General features: G+C 44.3%; 1 protein-coding gene across 1 annotated transcript; it reads right to left on the bottom strand.

Annotated features, from left to right (window-relative positions):
• Positions 1 to 520: 520 nt before the first annotated feature.
• On the bottom strand, positions 521 to 26,886 carry LOC115207175 (semaphorin-3D-like; the record flags this gene model as incomplete). Its single annotated transcript, XM_029774159.1, is given in 13 exon segments — positions 521 to 525; positions 630 to 702; positions 704 to 853; positions 9,011 to 9,088; positions 9,090 to 9,156; positions 10,724 to 10,793; positions 11,203 to 11,317; positions 12,756 to 12,898; positions 13,049 to 13,177; positions 20,854 to 20,947; positions 22,351 to 22,470; positions 24,575 to 24,637; positions 26,726 to 26,886. Coding segments are annotated over 13 exon segments (1,268 nt in total), but the record flags the coding sequence as incomplete, so codon positions are not given.
• Positions 26,887 to 27,020: the final 134 nt, after the last annotated feature.

Raw genomic sequence — 27,020 nt, 5'->3', positions numbered from 1 at the left:
AGAGGACATTATACTGTAATGGTATCTGTTCCTAGATAGAGGACATTATACTGTAATGGTATCTGGTCCTAGATAGAGGACATTATACTGTAATGGTATCTGGTCCTAGATAGAGGACATTATACTGTAATGGTATCTGGTATCTGTTCCTAGATAGAGGACATTATACTGTAATGGTATCTGTTCCTAGATAGAGGACATTATACTGTAATGGTATCTGGTATCTGTTCCTAGATAGAGGACATTATACTGTAATGGTATCTGTTCCTAGATAGAGGACATTATACTGTAATGGTATCTGTTCCTAGATAGAGGACATTATACTGTAATGGTATCTGTTCCTAGATAGAGGACATTATACTGTAATGTATCTGTTCCTAGATAGACATTATACTGTAATGGTATCTGTTCCTAGATAGAGGACATTATACTGTAATGGTATCTGTTCCTAGATAGAGGACATTATACTGTCCCTCCTCTGCATCCACTACCACCCTGCGTAGGCTGTAGGGCACGTTTACTACCCTGCGTAGGGTGCAGGGCACATCTTACTGATAGCTGTATACACTATAATTATTACTATTTTACTGATAGCTGCATACTATACAGTATAAGTATTACTCTCTTACCTGTGCCCAGGTGTAGTACATCATACTGTCCATCCGCAGCTTCCACCCTATCCACCACCAACCTCTCGTAGGGTGTAGGATACATTGACAAGGGTAAAGACCGGGCGGCGGTTGACGGGTAGGATGGGTTCCCACATCAGATGATGACCCCTCATGAAACTCACTAAGTCATCAGGGAAGTCACGTGTAGACTTGTGGAGGGGGTCGTAGGTCACACTGGGACACTGGGTAAGAGGACATACAGAACACATCAAGTGTTATTTATTTAGACCATGTGATATCATTTATTAAAGGGGGCAAATTGCAGTTTCTTACATCCATTTTTTATTATTATTATTATTATTATTTTTTTTACTTAGTAATTAATGATACATCTATATATACAAAATATTGTGGACACCCCTTCAAATTAGTGGATTCGGCTATTTCAGCTTCACCCGTTGCTGACAGGTGTATAAAAATCGAGCACACAGCCGTGCAATCTCCATAGACAAACATTAGCATTGGTTCGCAAAATTACCTCTAACTTCCTTCATAGTGGATGCAGAGACATACAAATAGAATCCTTGGTTCATCTGACTCTGGGGAAGAAGATAAATGGGCTTCATTGCCAAAATCCCGAAGTATCCCTTTTAAATTAAAATGTTTTATTTTATGGTCAGGTCCATGGTCAAAAGCTCTGTCTACGAATTTGATAGTGGTTACATTTCTCCGGCCCCGTCCCTCAGCTTTGTCCCGGGAAAAGAGGCTTTGTTATTGTTTCAATTGCTGATTGCCGCTTAAACTATGCAAGCGTGACGCTAAATGTCTGTTGCTATTATTGAACGTTTGATCAAAACTTCAGTTGTGGCCAAAGTTTTAAGAATGACACAAATATCAATTTTCACAAAGTTTGCAGACTCAGTGTCTTTAGATATTTTTGTCAGATGTTACTATGGAATACTGATGTATAATTACAAAGCATTTAATAAGTGTCAAAGGCTTTTATTGACAATTACATGAAGTTGATGCAAAGAGTCAATGTTTGCAGTGTGACCCTTCTTTTTCAAGACCGCCGCAATCCGCCCTGGCATGCTGTCAATTAACTTCTGGGCCACATCCTGACTGACGGCAGCCCATTCTTGCATAATCAGTGCTTGGAGTTAGTCAGAATTTGCAGGTTTTTGTTTGTCCACCCACCTCTTGAGGATTGACCACAAGTTCTCAATGGGATTAAGGTCTGGGGAGTTCCTGGCCATGGACCCAAAATATCGATGTTTTGTTCCCCGAGCCACTTAGCTATCACTTCTGCCTTATGGCAAGGTGCTCCATCATGCTGGAAAAGGCATTGTTCATCACCAAATTGTTCCTGGATGGTTGGGAGAAGTTGCTCTCAGAGGATGTGTTGGTACCATTCCTAATTCACGGCTGTGTTCTTAGGCAAAATTGTGAGTGAGCCCACTCCCTTGGCTGAGAAGCAACCCACACATGAATGGTCTCAGGATGCTTTACTGTGGCATGACACAAGACTGATGGTAGCGCTCACCTTGTCTTCTCGGACAAGCTTTTTTCCGGATTCCCCAAACAATCGGAAAGGGGATTCATCAGAGAAAATGACTTTACCCCAGTCCTCAGCAGTCCAATCCCTGTACCTTTTGCAGAATATCAGTCTGTCCCTGATGGTTTTCCTAGAGAGAAGTGGGCTTCTCTTTGCTGCCCTTCTTGACACCAGGCAATCCTCCAAAGTCTTCGCCTCACGTGCGTGCAGATGCACCTGCCTGCTTCATTCCTGAGCAAGCTCTGTACTGGTGGTGCCCTGATCTCGCAGTTGAATCAACTTAGGAGACGGTCCTGGCGCTTGCTGGGACTTTCTTTGGGCGCCCTGAAGCATTCTTCACATCATTGAACCGCTCTCCTTGAAGTTCTTGATGATCCGATAAATGGTTGATTTAGGTGCAATCTCACTGGCAGCAATATCCTTGCCTGTGAAGCCCTTTTTGTGCAAGCAATGATGACGGCACGTGTTCCTTGCAGGTAACCATGATTGACAGAGGAAGAACAATGATTCCAAGCACCACCCTCCTTTTGAAGCTTCCAGTCTGTTATTCGAACTCAATCAGCATGACAGAGTGATCTCCAGCCTTGTCCTCGTCAACACTTAGACCTCAATTTGCACGGCAAAGAGGGACTTTGCAATTAACTGCAATTCATCTGATCACTCTTCGTAACATTCTGGAGTATATGCAAATTGCCATCATACAAACTGAGGCAGCAGACTTTGTGAAAATTAATATTTGTGTCATTCTCAAAACTTTTGGCCACGACTTTACATGACAGGCATGTAAGGCAGGGGCAGTAACAGAAGTGAACAACGGTTTTAGGCACTTTATGCACAATTTTGCCGTCCTAGACAAAATGTCCATTGTCGGACATCTTGGCTCGTTCAGTGTGACAGGGTGTAGATCTTTCAATGAAGTACCACTACGTGCTGTAGTAGGCGCCGGTAAAGTTCAAACAATGTCAGACATGTTGAGCCTTTATCATATAGAGTGGCTGGTTTTACCAGCAGATCCCGGCGACCTGACCAATAGGAACACGGCCGGTGTTGTGCCGGAAATCTCCCCCTGCCAGAATTAGACCCCCCTTCTAATTCCTTAATTTTGTGGCTAGAGTCAAATACTTTCTGCGGCACACATCAGAGTCAAATACTTTTCTATAAACAAACTTCACGTCAGGATAGGCAACCGAAATTAAAAATTAATGTATGTGTGTTATATTAAACATAGAGGTAGAGCGACATGAGCAGCCGCCCAGGACAGCGTCTTACATTTTAGTCATTTATCAGACGCTCTTATCCAGAGCGACTTACAGTAGTGAATGCATACATTCTTGCCGAGAAGGGGGGTTCGCCCAGGGCGCCATACAAACTGAACCCGCCACATACACTTGAAACAAATAGCCAAACCGAAAACCGCAGACAAAAATGGTTTCTGCTACTAAGATCAGTGAAGTGTAGGCTAAAACTGACAACGGAGTGAAGGGCAGAAATCTGGCAGGGGGAAGAGTTTCGGAACAACACCGGAACGAAGTATGCGCACAATAATATGATTATTGTTAATAGTCAGATTCATACAATAGTTATATTTAAACGTTTACATAATGTGCCAAGAAGAACGATTTCCCTAATACTCTTGTTTACATATTCACATCTGAAATCAGGCTTCCTGACGGGACTCAAAATGCCAATCAAAATAAACGTTCTACCACAGCGACCATGTTATTTTTTGGGTAAGGCTATTTACATTCTGAGTTAGGACATATGAATTTGTATGTGAAAACTATTTCTAAGATACACACTTTCAGATTTTCCGAACTCAATTAATTTGTGCATAAAGCATAGAGGGAGGCAGATCAATACCCCGCTGCAGTTGACGGAACCTGAAACAAATCGTACAATCTGGCTAAATTGATATCAAGATTTTAATTTGGTGACAGCGTGACATGTAATAATCGTAAAAAGACTGAATCCGAGGTGCATTGTGGGATGGGCTTTCGTCATCAGTTGTAGGCAATTTAGCTACTCTTAAAACCTCTACGGGCTACGGGGGCAGTATTGAGAATTTTGGAAAAAATATGTGCCCATTTTAACTGCCACCTACACCAACTCAGAAGCTAGGATATGCATATTTATTACCAGATTTGGATAGAAAACACTCTGAATTTTCTAAAACTGTTTGAATGGTGTCTGTAAGTATTTCACAACTCATATGGCAGGCAAAAACCTGAGAAAACCTGAGAGAAAAAAAGAATTTTGTGGCTGTACTATTTTTTTGGAGTCATTGTTTTATAGATACCACAGTGAGAAAGGATTCATTTCGCAACTCCTACGGCTTCCACTAGATGTCAGCGATCTTTATAAAGTTGTTTGAAGCTTCTATGATGAACAGAGAGCAAATAAGAATGCAGTGAAGTTGACGTCCCTGGGATGTCGTCACTTCCATTATGGTCTGCACCTGCGCAATCATGAGACAACGAGACATTTTTCAAAAACACAGGTGAGGTCGGGTTGAAAACATTACTGATGTTTCACGTTAAAAATGGCTCTAAAGATTGATGCTAAACAACGTTAGACATGTTTGAACGAACGTAAATAGATTATTTTTGTAACTTTTTTAAACTTTTCGCCGTGACTTTCACACCCCCCCCCCGCGCTACTTTTTAGTAGCCACCGAAGCGCTAACAACATGGAACAACTTGGAGTTATTTGGACATCAATTATGAACTTTGTCAAAAGAAACCACATTTGTTGTGGACCTGGGATTCCTGGAAGTGCCAATGGATGAAGATAATCAAAGGTAATGGATTATTGACAATAGTATTATTGATATTACATGGTTACAAGATGATGCTAACATGTTTAGCCTACCCTATTGTTCTTAGCACAGCACCCGGTTTATTGCAACTTGTGATTTCCCAGTAAAGTTATTTTGAAATCTGGCAAGACAGTAGCATTTACGAAATGTTAAACTATAATTATTTGAATGACAATATTATAATTTACCAATGTTTTCGAATAGTAATTTTGAAAATTGTAACGTTGTTCACCGGAAGCATTTCAGAGAAGAAAAAAAATCTGAATTTCACCGCTACTGTAAATGCGGTTTTTGGATATAAATATGAACTTGATGGAACAAAAAATGCATGTATTGTATAACATAATGTCCTAGGAGTGTCATCTGATGGAGATTGTCAAATGTTGGTGCATAATTTTAGCTGGTTTCTGCTTTTGGTGACGCCTGACCTTGAATTGAAAATGGATGTTTGTACTTTTGTGGCTATGTACTGTCCTAACATAATCTAACTTTATGCTTTTGCCGTAAAGCCTCTTTGAAAATCGAACAATGTGGTTAGATTAAGGAGATGTTTATCTTTTAAATGGTGTAAAATAGTTGATTGTTTGAGAAATTGAAATTATTAGATTTTGATGTTTTGAATTTCCAGCCTTGCTAGCAATCCCGTCTCAGGGTTCATTGCTAACCCGTGGCCTCAACAGGCAGGTCCAATGCAGACATTTTTATCTCAATATCAAATCATTTCCGGGTAACAATTTAAGTACCTTACTGTGATTCTTTTTGACCATTTTAATTGAAAACAAAGAAAAAACTGCTTAGCAAAGAACAATTTCTCAAACAAGAATTTATCTAGGACTGTCTGGGAGTGGTTGAGTGAGGAGGGGAAAACTGAATATTTACTGTTATTGGCAGAGAGGTTTGGAACTCTCTTATTGGTCTATTAACTTTACTAAACAAAAATATAAAACACAACATGCAATAATTTCAATGATTTTACTGAGTTACAGTTCATATAAGGAAACCAGTCAATTTAAATTAATTCATTAGGCCCAAATCTATGGCTATCACATGACTGGGCAGGGTGCAGCCATGGGTGGGCCTGGGAGGGCTCACCACTGGGGAGCCAGGGCCAGGCAATCAAAATGAGTTTTTCCCCACAGATGGGTTTTATTACAAACAGAAATACCTCCTCAGTTCATCAGCTGTCCAGGTGGCTGGTCTCAGACGATCCCGCAGGTGAAGAAGCCAGATGTGGAGGTCCTGGGCTGGCGTGGTTACACGTGGGTTTGCGGATGTGAGGCTGGTTGGATGTACTGTCAAATTCTCTAAAACAACGTTGGAGGCGGCTTATGGTAGAGAAATTAACATTCAGTTCTCTGTCAACAGCTCTGGTGGAACATTCCCGCAGTCAGCGTGCCAAGTGCACGCTCCCTCAAAACTTGAGACATCCATGTCATTGTGTTGTGTGACAAAACTGCACATTTTAGAGTGGGTTTTTATTGTCCCCAGCACAAGGTGCACCTGTGTATGATCATGCTGTTTAATCAGCTTCTTGATATGCCACACCTGTCAGGTGGATGGATTATCTTGGCAAAGGAGAAATGCTCACAAACAGGGATGTAAACAAATTTGTGCACGAAATTTGAGAAAATTAAGCTTTTTGTGCTGGTGGAATATTCCTGGGATCTTTTATTTCAGCTCATGAAACATGGGACCAACACTTTACATGTTGCGTTTTATATTTTTTGTTCAGTATAATTTACCCCATGGTGATGTCACCAGGGAAGGCCAAAACTCCCTCCCATGACAACAGATTTCAGGAAGTATTTTCCAACAGTTCTTTATCTAATTTTCACAGTATTATTCCAACCTCATAGTGTAGAAATATACACTGAGTGTACAACATATTAGAAACACCTGCTCTTTCCATGACATAGACTGACCAGGTGAATCCAGGTGATCAGTTATGATCCCTTATTGATGTCACCTGTCAAATCCACTTCAATCAGTGTAGATGAAGGTGAGGAGACAGGTTAAAGTAGGATATTTAAGCCTCGAGATAAATTGAGACATGGATTGTATATGTGTGCCATTCAGAGGGTGAACGGGCAAGACAAAATATTTAAGTGCCTTTGGGACATGGTATGGTAGTAGGTGCCAGGCGCACCGGTTTGTGTCAAGAACTGCAACGCTGCTGGGTTTTTCCCGTGTGTATCAAGAATGGTCCCACGCCCAAAGGACATCCAGCAAACTCAACACAACTGTGGGGAAGCATTGGAGTCAACATGGGCCAGCATCCCTGTGGAACGTGTTCCTAATGTTTTGATCACTCAGTCTACGTATATAAAACACAGACGCATCTAGTTTTTGACAGCATTGGGTCTTTAAGTTATCAGAGATGATGTAATTTCCCACCTATCATACTGAAAGCATTATAGTGATGTAGAGAGTGTAGGCCTTAGTGCTGGATATGACAAGCATGAGTACCATTGTGGAATTATGGGCGGCAGGTAGCCTAGTGGTAAGTGTGTTGGGCCCGTAACCGAAAGGTTGCCGGATCGAATCCCTGAGCTGACAAGATAAAAATCTGTCGTTCTGCCCCTGAACAAGGCACTGTTTCCCGGTAGGCCGTCATTGTAAATAAGAATTTGTTCCTAACTGACTTGCCTGGTTAAATGAAAAAAAATTCAAGTGTTTAAACATGGCAAAAGAACCTCAATTGGACTATGTTTATTTCCTTTTAAATGTGGCTGCTATTACTCTATATCTCTGTGGGCTGTTCAGTGACTCAAATCAGGGGTCGTAACTAAACAGGAAGCTGTTCAGTGACTCAAATCAGGGGTCGTAACTAAACAGGAAGCTGTTCAGTGACTATAATCAGGGGTTGTAACTAAACAGGAAGCTGTTCAGTGACTCTAATCAGGGGTCGTAACTAAACCGGACGATGTGTAGCTGTTCAGTGACTATAATCAGGGGTCGTAACTAAACAGGAAGCTGTTCAGTGACTCTAATCAGGGGTCGTAACTAAACAGGAAGCTGTTCAGTGACTATAATCAGGGGTCGTAACTAAACAGGAAGCTGTTCAGTGACTATAATCAGGGGTCGTAACTAAACAGGACGATATGAAGCGGGTTACATTTTAATCATGTAACCACAAAACACTGACATCCCTGACCCTAGCGATAATCAAATACATTCAAGGAACTGTGTGTGTGTGTGTGTGTGTGTGTGTGTGTGTGTGTGTGTGTGTGTGTGTGTGTGTGTGTGTGTGTGTGTGTGTGTGTGTGTGTGTGTGGTAATCTAGCACATTCAAGGAGCCGCTCCCCTGCCTGTAGTGTTCTCTAACATGGGGAGGGAGTCTATAATAACAGCTCAGCATGCCACTTCAGACAGAGCACTAAAACATATTATACATTCCCTGAAGTCTTTGGCTGACAAGTTACAGATTTCCCAGGAGAACTCATAACTGAGGTGTTAAGACAACCTGCCAGCAGTTAACTTCCAACAGCTCTATCATCTTAATCAACACGTCTGTCTGTCTGTCTGTCTGTCTGTCTGTCTGTCTGTCCTGTCTGTCTGTCTGTCTGTCTGTCTGTCTGTCTGTCTGTCTGTCTGTCTGTCTGTCTGTCTGTCTGTCTGTCTGCCTGCCTGCCTGCCAATCTGTCTGTTTATCTTTTCTGTACATAAGCTGTTTACATTTTTATTCAGAGCGACTTACATTAGTAGGTACATACATTTTTGGTGACACCAGCGGGAATCAAATCCATGATCCTGCTGTTTCAAACGCCATACTCTACCAACTGAGCCACACAGGACTGTCTGTCTGTCTGTCTGTCTGTCTGTCTGTCTGTCTGTCTGTCTGTCTGTCTGTCTGTCTGTCTGTCTGTCTGTCTGTCTGTCTGTCTGTCTGTCTGTCTGTCTGTCTGTCTGTCTGTCTCTCTTCCTGTCTGTTTGACACTGCTTCCCTATCTATCCATCCATCCGTCCATCTGTCTGTCTGTCTGTCACTTCTTTAAACAAACCCTCAGATAGTCCCTACTGAGAACTCACAGTGCCAGGTCGTGGATATGGGATCCTCCCCTTGTACTCCACCCAGCGGTAGTCGGGCCCTTCCTTATGGGCGAACGGAACCGTTGAAGGCTGCCCTGATAGAGGCCATGGAGTAGACACACACTGCTGACCCTCTGAATACAGAACTAAGGGAGGGGGGGGGTTAGAGGAGAGTGGAGAAGAGAGAGAGAGAGAGAGAGAGAGAGAGAGAGAGAGAGAGAGAGAGAGAGAGAGAGAGAGAGAGAGAGAGAGAGAGAGAGAGAGAGAGAGAGAGAGAGAGGAGAGAGAGAGAGAGAGAGAGAGAGAGAGAGAGAGGAGAGAGAGAGAGAGAGAGAGAGAGGAGAGAGAGAGAGAGAGAGAGAGAGAGAGAGAGAGAGAGAGAGAGAAGAGAGAGAGAGAGAGAGAGAGGAGAGAGTGGTGAAGAGAGAGAGAGGAGGGTGGAGAAGAGAGAGAGGAGAGAGGAGGGTGGAGAAGAGAGAGCGTTGAGAGAGAGGAGGGTGGAGAAGAGAGAAAGAGTTGAGAGAGGAGGGTGGAGAAGAGAGAGGAGAGAGGAGGGTGGAGAAGAGAGAGCGTTGAGAGAGAGGAGGGTGGAGAAGAGAGAAAGAGTTGAGAGAGGAGGATGGAGAAGAGAGAGAGGACAGAGGAGGGTGGAGAAGAGAGAGAGAGGAGGGTGGAGAAAAGAGAGAGAGGAGAGAGGAGGGTGGAGAAGAGAGAGAGAGGAGAGAGGAGGGTGGAGAAGAGAGAGAGAGGAGGGTGGAGAAGAGAGAGAGAGGAGAGAGGAGGGTGGAGAAGAGAGGGAGTTGAGAGAGTTGAGAGAGAGGAGGGTGGAGAAGAGAGAGGAGAGAGGAGGGTGGAGTTAGAGAGAGAGAGAGAGAGAGGAGGGTGGGGTTAGAGAGAGAGGAGGGTGGGGTTAGAGAGAGAGGAGAGAGGAGGAGGGTAGAGAAGAGAGGGAGTTGAGAGAGAGGAGGGTGGAGAAGAAAGAGAGAGAGTTGAGAGAGAGGAGGGTGGAGAAGAGAGAGAGGAAGAGGGAGGGTGGAGAAAGAGGGGAGTTGAGAGAGGAGGATGGAGAAGAGAGAGAGAGAGTTTGAGAGAGAGGAGGGGTGAGAGAGAGAGAGAGGAGAGAGGAGGGTGGAGAAGAGAGAGAGGAAGAGGAGGGTGGAGAAGAGGGGAGTTGAGAGAGGAGGGTGGAGAAGAGAGAGAGAGTTGAGAAGGAGGGGTGGAGAAGAGAGAGAGAGTGGAGAGAGGAGGTGGAGAACAGAGAGAGGAGAGAGGAGGGTGGAGAAGAGAGAGAAAGAGGAGAGTGGAGAAGAGAGAGAGTTGAGAGAGGAGGGTGGAGAAGGGAAGTGAGTGTTAACATGGATCCAGTGGGTTACAATAACACAACCAGCCGAGCCTCTACAACCCTGACCCCTGTATAACCCCTGACCCCTGGGGGTCACTGCAGCACTGGGAAGGAGTGTGTGCTTACCGGTGGTGGGAGTGTACACGTGTAGGAAGAGGAAAACATCCTTTTAACATCCTCTCAACTTTCTATTGTCTTTTTGGGTGTTTCTCACTGAGAAGATGAAAAGGCTGGTTCTGAGTGTACTTTTCTAGTTAGACCAAATATTCAGTTATCGAATCATTCAACACATTTGTCTTATTCAACCATACTCTGTAATTTTGAATCATAATCTCCAACGTGTTTTGTTGGGTTTAAAAACCCAAACTCACCTGGAGGTGGAGAACACTCCATAGACGATGGGGTTCTGGGAGTCTTTGGTCTCCAGCATGAAGACATCCTCTGAAACACACACACAGTGGGGAAACGGAGATCATCGAAACGGAGATCATCGAAACAGAGATCGTCGATACGGAGATCGTCGAAACGGAGATCGTCGAAACAGAAATCATTGAAACAGAGATCATTGAAACAGAGATCGTCGAAACAGAGATCATTGAAACAGAGATCGTCGAAACAGAAATCATTGAAACAGAGATCATTGAAACAGAGATCGTCGAAACAGAGATCATTGAAACAGAGATCGTCGAAACAGAGATCATTGAGAAAAAAAAAGTAGGCATTGGTAATTCGCCTGAAATGTTGGCAATCAAAATTAGAAAGTGAAACCTTGCAGCCAAACAGAGTACACTCATTTGTTGGTACATTAAACATCAACTCAGCCGGGCAGTATGTATAATTAAAAACATACCTAGCTCGTCAAACTGTGTGTCCAGTCCAGCAGGTCCTGGTACAGAACACACCAGACGGGCCTTGAGGAAGGTACTCCAACGGTTAGTCAGACTCCTCTTCCCTCCAACGTCATTCTAACGGGACGCACAGAGGAGGAGATCGGACATGAAACCAACATCTAGATCACTTTCAATTAGGTGCTTTTAGTCTCACTAATATCAGTCAAATCAGTCACTGTAGGATCTGCTGTTACTGTTGAATATATTACTGTAGGATCTGCTGTTACTGTAGGATCTGCTGTTACTGTATAATATATTACTGTAAGATCTGCTATTACTGTAGAATATATTACTGTAGGATCTGCTGTTACTGTAGAATATATTACTGTAGGCTCTGCTGTTACTGTAGGATCTGCTGTTGTTACTGTAGGATCTGCTGTTACTGTTGGATCTGCTGTTGTTACTGTAGGATCTGCTGTTGTTACTGTAGGATCTGCTGTTACGGTAGGTTCTGCTGTTACTGTAGAATATATTACTGTAGGCTCTGCTGTTACTGTAGGATATATTACTGTAGGATCTATTACAGTAATCTCTGCTGTTACTGTAGGATATGTTACTGTAGGAGCTGCTGTTACTGTAGAATATATTACTGTAGGATCTGCTGTTACTGTAGAATATATTACTGTAGGCTCTTCTGTTACTGTAGGCTCTTCTGTTACTGTAGGATCTGCTGTTACTGTAGGATCTGTTACTGTAGAATCTATTGTTACTGTAGAATCTGTTACTGTAGGATCTATTACTGTAGGATCTATTACTGCAGGATCTATTACTGCAGGATCTATTACTGTAGGATCTATTGTTACTGTAGGATCTATTACTGTATGATCTGCTGTTACTGTAGGATCTATAACTGTAGGATCTATTACTGTAGGATCTGCTGTTACTGTAGGATTTATAACTGTACGATTTATAACTGTAGGATCTATTACTGTAGGATCTATTACTGTAGGATCTATTACTGTAGGATCTGCTGTTACTGTAGGATCTATAACTGTAGGATCTGCTGTTACTGTAGGATCTATAACTGTAGGATCTTTTACTGTAGGATCTGCTGTTACTGTAGGATCTATTACTGTAGGATCTATTACTGTAGGATCTGCTGTTACTGTAGGATCTATTACTGTAGGATCTATAACTGTAGGATCTGCTGTTACTGTAGGATCTATTACTGTAGGATCTGCTGTTACTGTAGGATCTATAACTGTAGGATCTATAACTGTAGGATCTATTACTGTAGGATCTTCCATTAAGCCATTTGTGATAATATTGTAGCGAATTCGGGGGGGTAGCCCCAACCGTTACGCCAAGAGGTCTGAAAACCCTACAGTATATATCTGTTCTCCATATCCGGGATATGTACAGTAGTCCCAACAGGGACTTAAACCAGCGACTGTCAAGCCAACACCTTAACCGTTACGCCAAGAGGTCTGAAACCTCAAGGTGAGGTGGCTAGGTGTTAGGCTAAAGTTACTACAGTATCTGTTCTCCATGTCGTCCTATCATCCCCCCTCACCTTGCAGACGCGTGCCACTCTGCTGTAAACCCTCTTGTCCCACTGGCTGGACTCTACAGCTGTCTCCTTGAAGAAGATGTAGACTTTGTCATCGTCCACACTGTGTGTATCTGGGATAGAGAAGGAACCCACAAACTCTGGCTCTGCGTGGAGGGAAACAAAGGATATCCCGATGAGGACTTAAACTTCTACTCATTAATTCACTGCAGTCTTGGAGGTTCTCTCAGTGCGTATATAGTGCTGGTTGCTGCTGTGCATAGAGGGTACGTAGTACAGCTGTCTGTCCGTCTCACCATTGAGCCAATGGTCCTGGTAGGCCTCAGTGCGTATATAGTGTTGTTTGCTGCTGTGCACAGAGGTACGGAATATAGCTGCGTTGGTGCCCATGAAATCCACTGATGTCCCGGCATACAAATCTCCATCTAGACGGTGACGTAAGAAAACACAAATACATAAATACTAATAAAAAAAAAAGGTCCTCTCACTGTCAACTGCGTTTATTTTGTGTAAATATTTGTATGAACATAACAAGATTCAAAAACTGAGACATAAACTGAACACGTTCCACAGACATGTGACTAACAGAAATTGAATAATGTGTCCCTGAACAAAGGGGGGGGGTCAAATCAAAAGTAACAGTCAGTATCTGGTGTGGCCACCAGCTGCGTTAAGTCCTGCAGTGCATCTCCTCCTCATGGACTGCACCAGATTTGCCAGTTCTTGCTGTGAGATGTTACCCCACACTTCCACCAAGGCACCTGCAAGTTCCCGGACATTTCTGGGGGGAATGGCCCTAGCCCTCACCCTCCGATCCAACCGGTCCCAGACGTCCTCAATGGGATTGAGATCCGGGCTCTTCTCTGGCCATGGCAGAACACTGAAATTCCTGTCTTGCAGGAAATCACGCACAGAACGAGCAGTATGGCTGGTGGCATTGTCATTGTCATGCTGGAGGGTCATGTCAGGATGAGCCTGCAGGAAGGGTACCACATGAGGGAGGAGGATGTCTTCCCTGTAACGCACAGCATTGAGATTGCCTGCAATGACAACAAGCTCAGTCTGATGATTCTGTGACACACCGCCCCAGACCATGACGGACCCTCCACCTCCAAATCGATCCCGCTTCAGAGTACAGGCCTCGGTGTAACGCTCATTCCTTCATCGATAAACATGAATCCGACCATCAACCCTGGTGAGACAAAACCGCGACTCATCAGTGAAGAGCACTTTTAGCCAGTCCTGTCTGCTCCAGCAACAGTGGGTTTGTGCCCATAGGAAACGTTGTTGCCGGTGATGTCTGGTGAGGACCTTCCTTACAACAGGCCTACAAGCCCTCAGTCCAGCATCTTTCAGCCTGTTGCAGACTGTCTGAGCACTGATGGAGGGGTGGGCGTTCCTGGTGTAACTCGGGCAGTTGTTGTTCCCATCCTGTACCTGTCCCACAGGTGTGATGTTCGGATGTACCGATCCTGTGCGGGTATTGTTACACATGGTCTGCCACTGTGAGGACGATCAGCTGTCCGTCCTGTCTCCCTGCAACGCTGTCTTAGGCGTCTCACAGTACGAACATTGCAATTTATTGCCCTGGCCACATCTGTGTTCCTCATGCCTCCTTACAGCCTGCCTAAAGCACGTTAACGCAGATGAGCAGGGACCCTGGGCATCTTTCTTTCTTTCTTTTTTTCAGAGTCAGTAGAAAGGCCTCTTAAGTGTCCTAAGTGTTCATAACTGTGACCTTAATTGCCTACCGTCTGTAAGCTGTTAGTGTCTTAACAACCGTTCCACAGGTGCATGTTCATTAATTGTTTATGGTTCATTGAACAAGCATGGGAAACAGTGTTTAAACCTTTTACAATGAAGATCTGTGAAGTTATTTGGATTTTAACAAATTATCTTTGAAAGACAGGGTCCTGAAAAAGGGACGTTTCTTTTTTTGCTGAGTTTATCTCTATTACATCTTTATAATGTATTTTTCAAAACTGAAGTAAATGGCTGAACACAGCAATCAGTCTGGTTTACGAGGCTAAGAGTAATTAGGAATGGTTTCATTATTTCGGAAACTCAGTACTCAGTGTGCAGTTATATCCTAATGCAACAGACAAACATGTTCAAAATATATTGTTATGAAATATATTGTCTGTCATATATTTTTGACAGTATATTTTGTATATACTGGTAAATATATAGCCTGTGTGAGTATTGAATTCAGCTGATGCTTTTGGATCTTGCATCACAATCCTAGAAAAGCACAGAGCAGCCTGTAATTATGAATCATATGTTTTTTGTACTGAGGTCCGCTGGGATTGACGTCAAAACTACGCGATGACAACTAAATCATGTTGTTCACTCGTTCCCTTCCTGGTTCCCTTCCTGGTTCCCTTCCTGGCTCCCTTCCTGGTTCCCTTCCTGGCTCCCTTCCTGGTTCCCTTCCTGGCTCCCTTCCTGGCTCCCTTCCTGGTTCCCTTCCTGGTTCCCTTCCTGGTTCCCTTCCTGGTCAGACTATTTCTGAAGAGTCTCATAATTGTTCTCAAGACTGGTAGGGTGGGTTTAATTCCTGCATGAGCAACATGTATACCGAATATGCCCTTACAAAAAAAAAAAAATTAAATTATTTTTTAAAACATGTACGAAAAACGGTGGTTTTCGGGCACATGTATGAACAAATCACATAAAGAAAAAAATAATAATAATAATGTGTAAGAAAAAGAAGAAACATTTGTCACATGACTCAGACACATGGTTTCTCAACATTTCACATGTGATATTCTAAGTTCCACGTGTGCTTTTGCAAACGGGCAGGTTTAGAACCTGGGTTTCCAACGTCTTGTCCATGTCACGTCCTGACCCTGGTATGAGGTCATTTTTCCCTAGTAGATTGGTCAGGGGCGTGACAGGGCGGTGTTTTGTCTATGTGTTTTGGGTTTTCTGTTTTCTATGTGGGTTGTCTAGAGTTTCATTCTATGTTGGCATTTTCTGTACCTGTCCCGCAGGTACAGGTATGGTTTCCAATCAGAGGCAACTGTCTATCGTTGTCTCTGATTGGAAGCCATACTTAGGCAGCCTGTTTTTCATGTGGTTTTGTGGGTGGTTGTTCTCCGTTTAGTCTAGTGTACCTGACGGGACTGTTGTTGGTCGTTTTTGTTGTTTTGTTGTTAAAGTGTATTTCATTAAATACAAAGAATGAGCATTATGCACACTGTGCCTCGGTCTCCATTCAACAACCCCTGTGACAGTCCATTAGATCAAGAGGGTCAACACTGGTTTTTCTTTCATTGTCCAGAATACTGACTGTTCAAAAATAGGCCTGTGAAATGTTTTTTTTAAATGTTGTCGATATAATCTCAGGATATGCTGTGAGTAATCACGAATAATTGCAAATTCAGAATTTTATGAAGTAAGAGCTGTAATTGAGCTTGATTTTGTCCAAAGTAACAGTTAGAAAATAAATCTGGTAAATTGATAAAGCTCACTTTCTTTAACCTCAACATCAACTTGTTTTGACATCGCTTTGTTGTTTAAAGCTGTATAGATTATGTATTTTGGATATTTTCAGTGTATCTTTAACGCTTTCAGACAATATGTAATGGATGCGTGTCGGTGGCAGTGCTCCAACAGTCGACCAAGCACCCTGTGCACCAGGGACACATGCTCAGCGCGTGTAGCGGAGTATATCAAAATGTCATCAATATACACCACTACACCCTGCCCATGCAGGTCCCTGAAAATCTCGTCTACAAAGGCTTGGAAGACTGATGGCGCATTCATCAACCCGTACGGCATGACGAGGTACTCATAGTGCCCAGAGGTGGTATTAAATGCCGTCTTCCACTCGTCTCCCTCCCGGATACGCACCAGGTTGTAAGCGCTCCTGAGATCTAGTTTGGTGAAGAAGTGCGCCCCGTGCATTGACTCTATTGCTGTGGCTATGAGCGGTAGCGGGTAACTGTACCTCGCAGTGATCTGATTCAGACCCCGATAGTCAATACACGGGCGCAGACCTCCCTTCTTCTTCACAAAAAAGAAACTCGAGAAGTGGAGGACCGAATGTACCCCTGACGCAGGGATTCGGAGACATATGTGTCCATAGCCTCCGTCTCCGCCTGTGAGAGGGGATACACGTGACTCCTGGGAAGTGCAGCATCTACCAGGAGGTCTATCGCACAATCACCCCGTCGATGAGGTGGCAATTGAGTCGCCTTCTTTTTGGAGAAGGCGTGAGCCAAATCGGCATATTCAGGGGGAATGCGCACGGTGGAGACCTGGTCTGGACTCTCCACCGTAGTAGCACCAACGGAAACCCCTAAACACCTCCCTGAGCACTCTCGTGACCACCCCGTGTGAGCTCTCTGTGGCCAAGAAACAGTGGGGTCATGACAGGCTAACCAGGGTAGGCCCAGCACTACGGGAAACACAGGAGAGTCAATGAGGAAGAGACTAATTCTCTCCTTGTGACCCCCCTGCGTCACCATGCCCAAAGGCGCGGTGACATTCCTAATCAACCCTGACCCTAATGGTCGACTATCTAAGGCGCGAACGGGGAAGGGCACATCCACGGGAACGATGGGGATCCCTAAACTATACGCTAAAGCTCTATCAATAAAATTTCCAGCCGCGACTGAATCGACGAGCGCCTTATGCTGGGAATGCGGGGAAAACTCAGGGAACGTGACAGACACAAACATATGAACAACAGAGGACTCTGGGTGAGAGTGGTGCCGGCTCACCTGGGGTGATGCCAGAGTGCCTTGCCTGCTGCCTCGCTTCCCAGAGGAACCAACCCGGCACCAACCAGCAGTGTGACCTCTGCGGCCACAGATGTTACACGAGCGTGAACCCCCTCCGGTCTCCCTGCGCACCGCCCCTCCCAGCTCCATAGGTTCAGGAGAGGGGGTGCGAGGGGATGGAACCACCAGACCCCGATGTGAACGTCCGCGAGTAGGCAGCAGGTTGTCCAGCCGGATGGACAGGTCCACCAGCTGGTCAAACGTGAGGTTGGTGTCTCTGCAGGCCAGCTCCCGCCGGATGTCCTCGCGCAGACTGCAGCGGTAATGGTTGATCAGGGCCCTGTTGTTCCATCCCGCGCTGGCAGCCAGGGTCCTAAACTCCAGGGTGAACTCCTGGGCGCTCCTCGTCCCCTGCCTCAGATGGAAGAGGCGTTCACCTGCCGCTCTACCCTCAGGCGGGTGGTCGAAGACCGCCCGGAAACGGCGGGTGAACTCCTCAAACTGGTCCAACGCCGCATCTCCCTCTCTCCACACGGCGTTGGCCCACTCCAGGGCTTTCCCGGTGAGGCATGAGACGAGTGCGGACACCCTCTCACGGTCCGATGGAGCCGGGTGGACGGTGGCCAGATAGAGGTATAACTGCAACAAGAACCCCTGGCAGTTCGCAGCCCTCCCGTCGTATTCCTGGAGAGACGGATCCCACTGGGTTCAGGCGGGAAAGGGGCACTCAGGGGAGACCCCGGTTGTGCTGGTGAAGGCGCTGGAAGAACTCCCTGTCTCTCTTCCAGCGGTCCATTTTCTGGACAACACGATCCATGGCGGCGCCAAGATGGTAGAGTATAACTGCATGCTCCTGGACGCGCTGCTCCACCTCAATGGCCGGGGTACCCTCTCCTGCTGACTCCATAGTTATGGTCGGAGATTCTGTAATGGGTGTGTGCTGGTGGCAGGGAAGTCAGGCACAGGAAAACGAACTTGGTATAAACGGAGCCGTTTAATAAGTGCTCATAAAACTCCAAAACCAAAATATACAAAAAATAATATAAGTAGGTACAAAACCCGTCGCACACCGACACATGACTTGCACATAACATACAATAAAACAATCTCCGACAAGGACATGAGGGGAAACAGAGGGTTAAATACACAACATGTAATTGATGGGATTGGAACCAGGTGTGAAGGAAGACAAAACCAATGGAAAATGAAAAATGGATCAGTGATGGCTAGCAGGTCGGTGACGTCGACCGCCGAACACCGAACGAACAAGGAGAGGGACCGACTTTGGCGGAGGTCGTGACACAATACGATTAATCACGATACAAAAAATATGTGTGCACTAAAATGACAAACTCGAGTTAACTGATTAACTCTGACAGGCCTAATTCAAAATAATCTCTTTATAGAACATTATTCATTCCAAAAGCAAACACATTCACACATTTTCAAATACATTTAAATCCCTTTTAGGCCTGTGTATTAAATGTAACAAAACTATATGGACAGCTAGCTAACAATAACAGAATTTTTTAAATAAGTAGCTAGGACGAAATGGAAAACTAGCTATCGCCTATCACTAAGCTAGCTAGAGGTTAGCAATTAGCAACTTTCTAAAATATATATAATTGCCGTGGTTCGTATTTACCCATTAAACCATTTTAGAACCAAAACAGATCATTTGTTAGTTCTATATCGTGGGATCTTTTTGTGTCGGTAAAATTAATTATGCGAGAAATGGCGGTGGAAACGCCTTTATGCGCAAATATCGAAGTAAACTTGGAGTCACGCGATGACATGGTGTGGGGTCCTCCCACTACGACTCATCAGGAAACCATGCAGTTTATTAGGCTACAGAGGAAATAAGTTATGATGAACTTCACAGGGTGGTGAAAGTACACGATGAGCTTGATGGATCTTTCCAATAATTATCGAGGGTTTGATTCTGGTGACGTGATGATCAATGCTTGACGTATCCATAATAATCTCATTATGTAGACAATATTCACACTCGTATCCATAATACTCTCATCATGTAGACTAACCAACAGTACCCCGGGCACAGCCTTCCCGCACTGTATCTGTGAGCTGTTGGCTAAAGAGCACATGCCAAAACCAGAATAGGCAGAATTTGCTATTTAACATATCAGTTTCTGTTATCAGTAGAGTTCATCTTTAGATTTTTATTCGGTACATGAACATTTAAGCGAAAAAGGAACATTTTTGTGTGCATTACTTCACTACACACTGATCAGTAACAAGTCCGTTCTGTGGAAACACAACACTTGTGGGAAAATGCGTATATTTTATTTATGCGAATTTCAGAATGTTTGCATGAAAATCTGTCACTAATTGGATGGAACCCTAGCTATTGACTTGCAAACAAAAGTGATCTAGCTAGCTACTTAGCTTGGCTACACTCATGTAAATAGGGAAGACAATCTCACCAGTTTTTCAACAATTAATTTACAATACAATTAATACTTAACACAGTTTAGTGTTAAACATGTTATCTCTAGATTTTGAAAATTCCACGGACCAACGTAGGAAAAATAGAGACGTGCACCTGCAGCAGTAACACACTGAATAGCCTTCCCTGTAGCTCAGTTGGTAGAGCATGGTGTTTGTAATGCCAGGGTTGTGGGTTTGATTCTCACGGGGGGCCAGTATGGGGGAAAAAAAAAAAAATGTATGAAATGTATGCATTCACTACTGTAAGTCGCTCTGGATAAGAGCGTCTGCTAAATGACTAAAATGTAAAATATGTCTCTCCCTGTTGGTAGAGCTAAGTATACATGTATGTGATTGCAACACCAGGGAGCACTGCAATAATAATGGAAGACTTTTCATTTGTATTTTTTACACAGTTGAATTATTACAGTCAGGTAGGCTAAGTAACCTTTTTACGGACTGGCATTACAGACATTACTACTGCAACATGTTATCACCACCTTTTCACATGTGAGGAGAATAACACTATTTCATCAACCACATGTGAACTTGCAATTCCACATGTCAAATGTGAAATTTACACCTGTGGAGTTTTCTTACATGTGAAACTGCAAATGGGGTTTTCACATGTGATTGTTTTTCACCTGTGAACTTGCAATTCACATGTGAAGTGAAAACATGTTATTCTCCTCACATGTGAAAAGGTGGTGTTAACATGTGAACGCTAAATTAAATACCGTACATGATAAAATAGGGTTTCACATGTGAAATGTAAGATCAACATGTGAAACTGCAAATTTCATGTTTTTTGTTGTTGTAAAGGTACAGCATGTGTCACAGTCAGCGTTGACAGTTGTGGAAGTCATTTTCAATTCTCTATTTTCTATTTCATTTCCATATTTTACTATATTACATGTATGACTTACCAGTGAGCCTGGCGGTGAAGGGCTCCCATGGACTAAAGGGGCATTTCCCCCGTCCAGACTCCACAGCATGGCTCAGCAGGCGGAACGATGGCTCCTTGGACACACAGAGAACCATCTCAACCTCCACAGTAACATTATTAACCCTCCTCGACCACAGAGAACCATCTCAACCTCCACAGTAACATTATTAACCTCCACAGTAACATTATTAACCCTCCTCAACCACAGAGAACCATCTCAACCTCCACAGTATCATTATTAACCCTCCTCAACCACAGAGAACCATCTCAACCTCCACAGTAACATTATTAACCCTCCTCAACCACAGAGAACCATCTCAACCTCCACAGTATCATTATTAACCCTCCTCAACCACAGAGAACCATATCAACCTGCACAGTATCATTATTAACCCTCCTCAACCACAGAGAACCATCTCAACCTCCACAGTATCATTATTAACCCTCCTCAACCACAGAGAACCATCTCAACCTCCACAGTATCATTATTAACCTCCACAGTAACATTATTAACCTCCACAGTAACATTATTAACCTCCCCAGTAACATTATTAACCTCCACAGTAACATTATTAACCTCCACAGTATCATTATTAACCTCCACAGTAACATTATTAACCTCCACAGTAACATTATTAACCTCCACAGTATCATTATTAACCCTCCTCAACCACAGAGAACCATATCAACCTCCACAGTGTAATCGTTCCATCTCCACAGCAACATTCATTAAGCCTCCTCCACTGAGCCTCAATATGCCGTAAAAAAAAAAAAAAACAGAAGAGAAGAGAAAACTCTGAAGAGGCCAAGAGGAGCAAGTCAAAGAGGCAACTGCTGTGTGATTTTTTTTGGAGATGACACAGCAATGGGTTGACATCTGTAACATAGTAGCTGTGTTGTGTGTAGACAGCTGGATTTTCATCATGTCAACTTTCATCAAGTGTTTAGTCTACTTTTCACCAACCACCTGTGGATTGGTCAAGGCCAACAACAACAGGAAAGAGAGAGAGTTGACAAGTCAGAGTTTTTGTCAGAAAGGTGAATGGACAGATTCTTCAACTGTTACTGTTTTACAACGACCGTCACAAACAATAAAACCCGTTGACAGTTCATCTCAATAAAGCTTTTATGGTATTTTAGGAAAAAGAAAGTCGGATTGAGTCTCTCTCTCTCTCTCTCTCTCTCTCTCTCTCTCTCTCTCTCTCTCTCTCTCTCTCTCCTCCTCTCTCCTCTCTCCTCTCTCCTCTCTCCTCTCTCCTCTCTCCTCTCTCCTCTCCTCTCTCCTCCTCTCCTCTCTCCTCTCTCCTCTCTCCTCTCCCCTCTCCCCTCTCCCCTCTCCCCTCTCTCTCTCTCTCTCTCTCTCTCTCTCTCTCTCTCTGGGATCCGGCAAAGGCAACAAAAGACAGATGACAAGTCAGAGTTTAGTTTAGTAAGAGAGAGTGGAACAGAGCCTGTCTCCATCCTTCCACCTTCTCACCTCAATACTGCGTCCCAGGTCTATGTAGGTGCATTGTGGGTGGTAGGCCCCGGTGCCACAGACGTACACGTGAGTCTTATTGAAGGGCTGGAGGAGACGCACGTAGTTGGCGCAGTCAGTCTGAAACAATACACAATATTAGGATTTACACTCAATGCAAAGATACATTACACACATACACATATACACATATACCTTATATATCATATACATTACGGCCATAGTTTAACAAAGTTGAAACATGATCATTCTAAACCCTGTACTCGTTCTTCTACCAACCTGATTAACACTTTGCCTAAAGGCTAATTATTTATGAAGAAATGAACTAAGAATATATTGAACATAGTCAGAGTAGAATCACTTGACACCTCTGGTTGTTGGTTGAATGTGTTACAGTTTAATCACACCGGCAGCATCGTCTGGATGTGGATGAAACAACAGTTCCAACATTCACCTTCTGCCACCATTTCTGTCAAGTCGTCTACAGCCTACAGTTTGGCTCGTACATTCTGTCAATCCGTCTACAGCCTACAGTTTGACTCGTACATTCTGTCAAGCCGTCTACAGCCTACAGTTTGACTCGTACATTCTGTCAAGCCGTCTACAGCCTACAGTTTGGCTCGTACATTCTGTCAATCCGTCTACAGCCTACAGTTTGGCTCGTACATTCTGTCAAGTCGTCTACAGCCTACAGTTTGACTCGTACATTCTGTCAAGTCGTCTACAGCCTACAGTTTGGCTCGAACATTCTGTCAAGTCGTCTACAGCCTACAGTTTGACTCGTACATTCTGTCAAGCCGTCTACAGCCTACAGTTTGACTCGTACATTCTGTCAAGTCGTCTACAGCCTACAGTTTGGCTCGTACATTCTGTCAAGCCGTCTACAGCCTACAGTTTGGCTCGTACATTCTGTCAAGCCGTCTACAGCCTACAGTTTGGCTCGTACATTCTGTCAATCCGTCTACAGCCTACAGTTTGGCTCGTACATTCTGTCAAGTCGTCTACAGCCTACAGTTTGGCTCGTACATTCTGTCAATCCGTCTACAGCCTACAGTTTGGCTCGTACATTCTGTCAAGTCGTCTACAGCCTACAGTTTGACTCGTACATTCTGTCAAGTCGTCTACAGCCTACAGTTTGACTCATACATTCTGTCAAGTCGTCTACAGCCTACAGTTTGACTCGTACATTCTGTCAAGTCGTCTACAGCCTACAGTTTGACTCGTACATTCTGTCAAGTCGTCTACAGCCTACAGTTTGGCTCGTACATTCTGTCAAGCCGTCTACAGCCTACAGTTTGACTCGTACATTCTGTCAAGTCGTCTACAGCCTACAGTTTGACTCATACATTCTGTCAAGTCGTCTACAGCCTACAGTTTGACTCATACATTCTGTCAAGCCGTCTACAGCCTACAGTTTGACTCGTACATTCTGTCAATCCAACGCACCACCACAGGACACGCTGCAACTGCCTCTGCGACGCAATGCTGCATGGGAAAACGCAGCGTTCCATTGGGGAATTAATGTACTTCTGGTGTACCCAAAAATGAATGTACTTCTGGTGTACCCAAAAATGAATGTACTTCTGGTGTACCCAAAAATGAATGTACTTCTGGTGTACCCAAAAATGAATGTACTTCTGGTGTACCCAAAACTGGATGTACTTCTGGTGTACCTAAAAATGAATGTACTGCTGGTGTACCCAAAAATGAATGTACTTCTGGTGTACCCAAAAATGAATGTACTTCTGGTGTACCCAAAAATGAATGTACTGCTGGTGTACCCAAAAATGAATGTACTTCTGGTGTACCCAAAAATGCAAACGACGCTGTCGGTGTGATCGATGGCGTTAACGCAAATGAGATGTCGAGTACGGACGGGTTGAGAACCCACCCGTCTCCCGAGAGTCTCATAAACCTAAAACATATCCCAAATAGAACATAAATAAAGGAGACAATCTCAAACTTTAGGCCTTTGTTTTCAATTACACACTATGATGGGTGCTTGGCCATGTCCAAAATGACATGCTATAAGTGTGCCTGTTTTCTCCCTTCCAGAGGATTACTGATCACCTAAACAGCAAAATACACCATGTTATTAATCCATGTATGAGTCCCAAATGGTTCCCTTTATTTCCTACAGAGTGCACTACTTTTGACCATGGGAGCCCTACGGGGAGGGGCTTTAAAAAAAGCTGCTCTGGCTTTGAAAGCTGTTGTTGCTTACCGACAAGTTCTTCCCTGCCAGCCTGCAGTGCTCAACGTGTTCCGTCGCAGCTGGCCAGTAGATCTAAAAGAGGGAGGGAGGGGTTTTCACTTGGCTTAGAGATGGATTTCAGCATTTTAGGAAATTCCTTCTTGTTTTTGATGGGAATGAGATAAAACAACACAGTTAAGGAGGAACTTATTTTTTTTAAAGGGTGAAAGAGAGATTGTAAGGTACTGACCAGGTAGGCAGTAAGGTACTGACCAGGTAGGCAGTAAGGTACTGACCAGGTAGACAGTAAGGTACTGACCAGGTAGACAGTAAGGTACTGATCAGGTAGATAGTAAGGTACTGACCAGGTAGACAGTAAGGTACTGACCAGGTAGGCAGTAAGGTACTGACCAGGTAGGCAGTAAGGTACTGACCAGGTAGACAGTAAGGTACTGATCAGGTAGATAGTAAGGTACTGACCAGGTAGACAGTAAGGTACTGACCAGGTAGGCAGTAAGGTACTGACCAGGTAGACAGTAAGGTACTGACCAGGTAGACAGTAAGGTACTGACCAGGTAGACAGTAAGGTACTGACCAGGTAGACAGTAAGGTACTGACCAGGTAGACAGTAAGGTACTTACCAGGTAGATAGTAAGGTACTGACCAGGTAGACAGTAAGGTCCTGACCAGGTAGACAGTAAGGTCCTGACCAGGTAGACAGTAAGGTACTGACCAGGTAGACAGTAAGGTACTGACCAGGTAGACAGTAAGGTACTGACCAGGTAGACAGTAAGGTATTGACCAGGTAGACAGTAAGGTACTGACCAGGTAGACAGTAAGGTACTGACCAGGTAGATAGTAAGGTACTGACCAGGTAGATAGTAAGGTACTGACCAGGTAGACAGTAAGGTACTGACCAGGTAGATAGTAAGGTACTGACCAGGTAGACAGTAAGGTCCTGACCAGGTAGACAGTAAGGTACTGACCAGGTAGACAGTAAGGTACTGACCAGGTAGACAGTAAGGTACTGACCAGGTAGATAGTAAGGTACTGACCAGGTAGATAGTAAGGTACTGACCAGGTAGACAGTAAGGTACTGACCAGGTAGACAGTAAGGTACTGACCAGGTAGACAGTAAGGTACTGACCAGGTAGATAGTAAGGTACTGACCAGGTAGATAGTAAGGTACTGACCAGGTAGACAGTAAGGTACTGACCAGGTAGACAGTAAGGTACTGACCAGGTAGATAGTAAGGTACTGACCAGGTAGACAGTAAGGTACTGACCAGGTAGATAGTAAGGTACTGACCAGGTAGATAGTAAGGTACTGACCAGGTAGACAGTAAGGTACTGACCAGGTAGATAGTAAGGTACTGACCAGGTAGATAGTAAGGTACTGACCAGGTAGACAGTAAGGTACTGATCAGGTAAACAGTAAGGTACTGACCAGGTAGACAGTAAGGTACTGACCAGGTAGACAGTAAGGTACTGACCAGGTAGACAGTAAGGTACTGACCAGGTAGACAGTAAGGTACTGACCAGGTAGACAGTAAGGTACTGACCAGGTAGATAGTAAGGTACTGACCAGGTAGATAGTAAGGTACTGACCAGGTAGACAGTAAGGTACTGACCAGGTAGACAGTAAGGTACTGACCAGGTAGACAGTAAGGTACTGACAGGTAGATAGTAAGGTACTGACCAGGTAGATAGTAAGGTACTGACCAGGTAGACAGTAAGGTACTGACCAGGTAGACAGTAAGGTACTGACCAGGTAGATAGTAAGGTACTGACCAGGTAGATAGTAAGGTACTGACCAGGTAGACAGTAAGGTACTGACCAGGTAGACAGTAAGGTACTGACCAGGTAGATAGTAAGGTACTGACCAGGTAGATAGTAAGGTACTGACCAGGTAGACAGTAAGGTACTGACCAGGTAGATAGTAAGGTACTGACCAGGTAGATAGTAAGGTACTGACCAGGTAGACAGTAAGGTACTGATCAGGTAAACAGTAAGGTACTGACCAGGTAGACAGTAAGGTACTGACCAGGTAGACAGTAAGGTACTGACCAGGTAGACAGTAAGGTACTGACCAGGTAGACAGTAAGGTACTGACCAGGTAGACAGTAAGGTACTGACCAGATAGACAGTAAGGTACTGACCAGGTAGATAGTAAGGTACTGACCGTGCGTGTAGGTAGAGCCAGACTGTTAGAGTGCAGCAGGTAGACATGGTCTCTTCCTCCGACCAGTAGCCAGCCACGGTCCTCATCCAGCAGCAGGGCCTGGTAACCCCCACTCACACCCCGGTCCCAGAACACACTGGAACTGTTCCTCCAATGCAACTCTGAGAGGGGGAGAGATGGAGAGAGAGAGAGATGGAGAGAGAGAGAGATGGAGAGAGAGGAGAGAGAGAGAGAGAGAGGAGAGAGAGAGAGGAGAGGAGATGAGAGAGAGAGAGAGAGAGAGAGAGAGAGAGAG

Source organism: Salmo trutta, chromosome 14 (assembly GCF_901001165.1).
Source record: "Salmo trutta chromosome 14, fSalTru1.1, whole genome shotgun sequence".
Classification (NCBI taxonomy): Eukaryota; Metazoa; Chordata; class Actinopteri; order Salmoniformes; family Salmonidae; genus Salmo; species Salmo trutta.
Note: the sequence above shows the minus strand (reverse complement) of the source record. Positions and strands in the feature narration are given on the sequence as shown.